General features: G+C 43.1%; 1 protein-coding gene across 1 annotated transcript in view; it reads left to right on the forward strand.

Annotated features, from left to right (window-relative positions):
* The window catches only part of LOC138021142 (uncharacterized), a 2,771-nt gene extending 1,717 nt beyond the window's left edge, over window positions 1-1,054 (forward strand). The window contains exon 3 of the mRNA XM_068868005.1: window positions 249-1,054. Within this exon, the coding sequence (XP_068724106.1) occupies window positions 249-1,054 (806 nt within the window). The remainder of the gene's footprint in view (window positions 1-248) is intronic.
* The last annotated feature ends 6,576 nt before the right edge of the window (window positions 1,055-7,630 follow it).

The raw sequence follows: 7,630 nt of genomic DNA on the forward strand, positions 1-7,630 counted from the left end.
CCTGCATCCCCCAGCATCCCTCCCTCCTCCCCACTAGTTGTATACCCTACCCACATTGTGCTTTAATGAAACCAACATGGTGGCCGTTACCTGAAATTCGAATACGAAGGATTAGCCGGGGTCGATGACCCATTCTTTCCGAAAGCATGAGCCAAAAGTCGCACCTACTGATGACCAGTCAAAAATCTGCATTGTTTCCCCCTCCACACGCCTTCCCAAAGACGTGATGTACTTTCTTTATTCATGAGGTGGATCGGGATTTGAATTTTCTGCCAGCGCCGGGTATAAGAAAGATACAGCTGAGATGTCTTCGGGTGAATTCTTGTTCGTTTTATCACACGCCGAATGTCAAAATTACTATAGCATGATTGACTTCACGAATCCGCCACCATTTGATCCTGGATTCGTTTCTTGGGCAAAGACACTAGCCGAGACGAAGACCAAAGAAGAAGCTGTTAATTGTGTTATGGATTTTGTTAAATATTACGGCACTCATTTTTTCACTGATGTGACGTACGGAGCAAAATTTGTCCAACACCATAAAGTCAAGCAGAAGACCTATGAAACCTTAAAGAAAAGCGAAATAACCGTTGAGGCCCAGGCAAGCTATTCAGGGCTGTTCAGTATTGGAGGGGGATTTTCTTTGGACAAAGAACAAAGTGACGCCGCATCAAAGTTTTCAAAGTCTGTTGAGACGACCACGTATACTGTGGGATGCACGCCACCCAGTAACGGAGATGCTGTGAGCTGGGCTGCGTCCGTCAGCCAGAATCCTGTCCCTGTTTTGTATTCACTTTCTCCCATCCACGTTTTATTCACTGAGCCGTTTACCAAAAGACTTCCGCCTGACGTGAACCACACTGCAATAAGAGAAAAGCTGAGAAATGTTTCACACGTCTACTGTCACGCCCTGAGAACCGCAGGCATGGTCCCCTCTTGCGAACCTCGCTTTCACCTCCAGTCTGTGGGTGTGGATATCAATGAACAAGGTACTCATGCTTTAATCGCAAGTAACGTCTGCATAAAAAATGCTTTTGTTTATTTCGCTGATTAGATAATATTACCCAAGAGGACCAAGTTTATTTCACTGCATACTTTAAAGAAACCGTGCTTTCCTACTCCCTCACTACGTTACCGTGTGCACCATAAGGAATAAGATCATGGACCCACTTTAACGCACAGTACGCAGACAAAACGACAGCATAGGATCTTTTAGTTTCATGAAGATAAGACAAGTATTCTGAGACGAGTAAACTAACACATAGCAGGACTAATTTCACGCCCCTGGACCTAAGGTACACGGAGAAATACCTTAGAGAAATATTTTTTAACAGAAGAATTGGCTCTAGAAGCTAAAACCTGCTGCACGATTGTACGTCTTTTGTCCCTACACGTCGGTCCCCAAGAGGAAGCTTCAATCAAATCCTGAGGAAAACAAAAATACTAAGAAATAATGTGAGGCGGGGGAGGGGTAAACAAATCCCTAACCCAGCAAAATACTCATTGCCACCCGGCTCAAGTTCGCTGCCATCCGGCTCGAACAACACTGCCCAACCGGCTACAAAAACGTGTAAACTGCCAACCGGCATCAAATACATGAACACTCAGTGCCAACGGCTCAAGAAGCACTGGTCTATCGATCCGAGATCTGTAATACTGGGTTCACAGTACAAGAAGCCCTCGCCATGAGTCACTCTCAACAAGGTCAGTTTGGAATGCTACTATCAGCGCTCCGAGAAAATTGAACTTTCACAGCAAGGATTAAGCCGTCCCAGGAGGCTGAACCTAAAAGCGATTTCGTATTACGACCTTGACGCAACGCTAACCGTCCCTCAAAAAATGAATAATCGACAACGAAGTCCCAAAACTTATGAACCAACAAAGGCCAGAAAGGCGCGGACGGCCAGTAAGGTACCACTAATGTCCCCCTGATATTGCATCGAAACATGAAAATAAGGACTTTAGACAAGAGTACGACCGGTGGCACAACTAAGCAATTTTCGTGTAGCCAGTCTTGGAAAAACGCGTCAACCCCGGCTGTCCCAGGATTCCAGAATCTAGAAAAATATTTTGAGACCTTCTTGTTGTAGTGGGTGGCAAAGCAATCAACCGTAAATGGTCCCCAAAGCTCGTCCAGCTGCCGAAAGAACCCGGGGGCAAGCTCCCAATCGTCATAATCCACAATCTTGCTAAGGAAATCGGCTTTTTCATTAAGTGATCGTGGAACCCACTGAATGTCTAAATCAATTCCAACCTTGAAACATAGCGAAAAAATATCGGAGGCTAACTTGTGAAGATTGAAATTCATGCTGCCAACTTGCACAATCCTAGCCGCCCCTTGGCTATCGGTAAACCACTTAACCCTAGAGTTAGGAAGGAACGAACTAAACGAACTAAGAACAAACTGAACAGCTAACAGCTCGCGGTAAGTAGAGCTCTCCTGGCGTTCTGCTTCGGTAAACATCCTGTGAGCGTGCACATCTTTCCCAGCAATATGGCCTGCGCAAGCTACATTACTCGCATCCGAGTAAATGGATATGAAAGGGATTGCCAAATCTGAAACAGTTTTGGAATTAACAAAGCGGAGATTATCCTTCCAAAACTGAAGCTCTACCATGCAATATCTATCAAGAGCAAACAGTCTTGGGCAGCCGCTACGGACATCTGGCAATGCCTGGTCATAATTCGGCTGAGATTCCCGAGAACAGGACTCATAGAGCTAATCTTACCCACGATGGAAGCCAGGCCTCTAGCAGAAAGTCTAGGATCTTGAAGGGTGTTGTCAATGTGAAGCAAAGCCTTATCGAATCTGGGTTCAGTAATGCTAATTTTTCCCTGAAGCCCGTCCCAAACGATACCAAGCCAAGTGATTAAACGCACAGGGTCCCAAACTGACTTATCTTCGTTCGCTAGGAAGCCGGCCAAAGCCAGATCTGATCTAATGATGCTAGAGTAAATCTCACTTGACAACCTGGTAGATTCGACGTCGAAACCATCATCAAGGTAAGCAACAGTGTGTATACCCTGAGATCGCCAGTGTTTAACTAAAGGTCTGAGTAGCTTGGTGAAGATGTAAGGCGCTGAAGATAAACCGAACGGTAAGACAGTAAACATGAAGAAACTAGGTTTACCATCAGAAATGACCCAGCTAAACCCAAGGAAACGTTGGTGGTCGGGAACAATATCTAAATGGTGATACCCACTTTTAAGATCAAACTTAGTGAAGTGACTACCTTTCTCAAAATAATCTAGCCCAACTCTCCAATCTTCAAACTTGACCTTCTGCTTAAAGATATATCGATTCACATATCTCAAGACTAAGCGTTTTTTCCCGCAACTCTGGACGGAAACAGAGAGGGGATAACCCTGAGGTAAAACTTGGACACTCTACAAACTCTCCCGGAGGTAACCAACTCTAGAATTGCCCATTGGACAAAGTCGGAATGTTTCAAAGCAGAGGAATTGTTCTTGAATTCTGCCGTTGGTGAAGTAAGGTGGAAGGGTATCTTGTAGCCCTCTCTAATGCATTCCGTGATGAAAGAGGGGGCGTTTATTCTTTCCCAAAACTGGACGTGAGCTTTTAGTCTACCTTTAACGGATAAAGGAGCTAAACCAGGTTCCGATGTATCCGACTCTAATTCATAATTTAGAGAAAACGTATCGTCTACCTTAATGATGTCCTCAAAAACTCCAGCCGTATCATCACTCAACTGGTTTACGGGATTGATCCCCGAGAGGTGTGCTGACTGTTCCTTTGAACCGTTGGCTTGCGGGTCCGAATCCGTCGAGAAGTCTTCCGCAAGTAGAACTCCAGTGGCCTCTTTTTCCACATCTGAAGCAGACGTCTGTCGCAGAAGGCATTCGACGGCCTGAAAAGGAAAAAACAAGTAACGCAGAAGCAGAGCGACCACCAAAAAGTTCAAATAAACTAACCAATAAAATAAAACAAACCGAGAATGTGAACTGAAGCACCGCCGAGTAGTGTCACACTTGATGAATATATCAAGCAATACACTCCTTAATATACTCAACTGGAGTCTCAGGAGACTCCATGTGCTAACACAAAATGTGTTAGCATGAAGGCATGCATGCTCTCGCTAACTTCCGAAGGAAAATACATTTTCCTACTCCCTCACTACGTTCGTCCGAAGGAAAAATATTTTCCTTCTCCAGAACGCTGACGCATAGAAAAAGACACGAACTATAAGGCAGGCAGAGTGAGAGCACTTGCCTGCCACACTGAAAATCAAAGAAAGGGCAATGAGCATACCTCGAAAAAGCATCCTATCGTCGCCAGAGCGAGAACTAGAAGCGTTAGACGAATTCTTGGCTTTCTCGGATCTTTTAAAGGCATTTTGTTTCTTCTGCTTTAGCGCTCTTTCTTGCGCTTTTTTGATCCTCTTCTCGTCCTCTGAGTCGCTCGCGAGCTCCTCGGTTTGGTATTCTTTAACAGCCAGCCAACCGGCCTCGCTCTTATCAGCAATCTTGATAATCTTTTGACGATGGCGTAGACTTTTCTTTAATTCTTCCACCTTAACCGAGAATGTGAACTGAAGCACCGCCGAGTAGTGTCACACTTGATGAATATATCAAGCATTACACTCCTTAATATACTCAACTGGAGTCTCAGGAGACTCCATGTGCTAACACAAAATGTGTTAGCATGAAGGCATGCATGCTCTCGCTAACTTCCGAAGGAAAATACACTTAGTGTTGGGATGACTCTCTGAAACAGGAAACAGTTTTTCATTTGTTTATGCTTGGCTTAACTTTCGCTTTCGCTCATCAACTGCTGTAGAGAAGTACAATGATTGAGCCCAAGATCTGATAGGAATTTCCCTTGAAACTAGCATTTTGTGTATTAGGCATTGCATAAATTAGGCTTTCCGACCTCTGTGCATGTGGAACAGCTAGCAGAAACATTGATCATGCCGCATAAAGCTTCATTATACTTACTCACTCATTCCTGTTCGCCCCCTAAGAGGAATAAAGTCGCAAACTTTCTACAGTAGTTAATAAGTAGATGAGAGCCAGAGTCTCTATTTAACAATCTTTAGCTTGCTTTGACAGGTTACAGTTCCCTTAAAAACGTTGACAATTCCACTTGTCTATCGTTTTGTCGTCAAGACGAGAATTGCTCCTCTGTCTTATACAGTGAACTTCTTCCATCATTGAAGAATTCAAACTGCAGATTTTTTAACAGCAGTGTTAATTTGACCCTTATAGATCCCGAGATCTACACCCCATCTAGACTGTCTAAACTTAATTATCCTGGAGAGCAGGCAACAAGCGTTTTACTTAAACGCTGCCCTGGGAGGTAAACCTTTTTTAGTAAAAGACACACACACCCTAAATGAATGCGACTCGTTCTGTTTCCACGAAGAGGCCAGCAGCCTGTTTTGCAATGCTTATACTTACAATTACACTGCTAGCATTGGTAGTTGTTCCCTTTACCCAACGAAAGACATCGCAAAAATTGTATATAAGGTAAAGTCAGTTGTAAAATTGTAGTGGTACTGATGCAGCACGTGAGACTGTGTTGAGGTACTGATTGTCAGCTGATGTCCCTTATTATTCCCTTTCGTTGTTTCATGGGGTGATTTGATGAGCGTTATTAGTCTTAAACCTTGCACTGGGGAATGCTACTAACGCGTTCCAAACTAAAATGTGGCGTTCCAATTTGGGGAAATTCAGAGCAGTATTGGTATTTGTAGCTGAAAAAGTTAGTGTTTCCGAAGGGTTTTGGCTAGTTGGAAGGAGAAAAGTAAGACTTCCGTGAGCACTGCTAATCCTATGCACGTAGCTGTTTATTTACAATATGTTTTGGAGTCTACTAGATCGAGCAGTTCTGTGGACAATTCTTATAGTATTAAGTGTGCACACGGATCAGCTGATCCCCTACGGATTATCAAAGATATTAATTATGCCGATGATTTATCTAATACTCTTCAGTTGAGGAATATTTGTCTTCATGTTCTTTGTTATGATGGGTCTTTTAGTCCGGGGGGGGGGTCCCAAATAAAAAGGGGAGGGATGCTCGTCGTATCGCTTAGGGTCTCACTTAGGGTGTTCTGGGCAAAACGCAATCATATGTAGCCGTGAAGGTCTCCTTTAGGGTTACACTTTTACATTTCTTCACGTAGGTGAAAGTATTAGATGATAATGTCTTTGCCATTATTAAAAGTCACGTATTTTTCGTTCTCTGTGTTTTAATATGGTCTCTTTTAGGGGTCAAAAAATGCCTGGGCCACGCCCAAATTGGTCTCCTTTAGGGGTTAAATTTAAAATTTCCGACGAGCATCCCTCCCCATTTTATATGGGTTTAGGGTTAGGGTTAGGGTTCTGTTTTTTTTTTTTTGCGTCGTAGGATGGGCTGCAGAGCTTGGGCCTGGTTCCTACCCAAATTTCCTGTCATTTTTTCCTTACGAGGTTTTTTTCGGCAGCTTTTTTTCTGGCTTCCGTCTAACCACGATCTCTTGTTAGTGGTTGCCCAGCTCTCGTTATTTGTCTATCTGTTATTGGAGGAATTTAGAACACAGTGTTTAGCTTTATATGGCTTTTACGTACTTATTTACTGTACTCTGGTGCTCGGCCAAGACATGCAAAATAAACTTAATGGTTCATTATATGCTCTGTCTGTTGCATGGTGAAGCCGAAATCAAATGGCACGCCCGCTCAACTGTCTTAAGAGTTGGTCGCGGATTTATTGTAACAAGAGATAGGGTGACGATGTGACACAACTTACACTTGGATGTGTGGTCCAGAGGGAAACAGTTTCGTTTTCATGCGAGACCTGTTGTTTCTCAATGAAATCATCACGACTTGAAGGTAAAAAAGCACAGCAAAACGAACGCCAAAAAATTTGCCATTTTAAACAAGGCAACAATGAGGAAATGTAAGCCCGAGTGGCAATACATTTTAATTCGATGGGGCATATGACCGAGAGAATCAACTAACCAGTGAGACGAATAATAGCTATTAGTAAAATCCAACTAGTGGTCTATTATCATTGCTGCGGTCTGATTGGTTGAGCTACTAGTAGGCTATTTGTTATAGCCCACTAGTAGCGAAATGCGCTGGCTTTGATAACCAAAACAACAATTAAAGTCTAGCTTTAACTAGCGAAAGATGTTTTGTTTCGATATTTTTTTTGACCAACTAGTTGGATTTTACTAAAACAATTATTCCTCTCGCCCTCATGGCCTCTAGAGTCAATAGCCCATGAGGCCGAAGGCCGAATGGGCTATTGACTCAGAGCCCATTCGGGCTCGAGGAATAATTGTTAATTAGTATATACTAAAACAGTGGACAGCGTTCAAAGCGCGCTCTGATTGGCTGCTCAAACTCCGAATATCCTTTGTTATTTACCTCCGAGCAACTCGCGCGGAATTTGCGCCCGAAAATATTGTAATCGTTGGAGGAATAATGAGTTAAAATCATCTTTTTGTGCTATATTATCTCACTGCATCTTTAAGTACATACTAAAATAGCTATCCACCACTAGCCACCTCCACTTCGGTGAATAGTTGTTAAATAACACTGAAATATTCCGTCGTTTCCTTTGATATCTTTCTCTCTTTGACAAGTTGAAACCAGAGGGGGATAAACAAATTTTTTTTTTTTTATCATG

The sequence above is a fragment of the Montipora capricornis genome, chromosome 10 (genome assembly GCF_036669925.1).
Source record: "Montipora capricornis isolate CH-2021 chromosome 10, ASM3666992v2, whole genome shotgun sequence".
Taxonomy (NCBI): Eukaryota; Metazoa; Cnidaria; class Anthozoa; order Scleractinia; family Acroporidae; genus Montipora; species Montipora capricornis.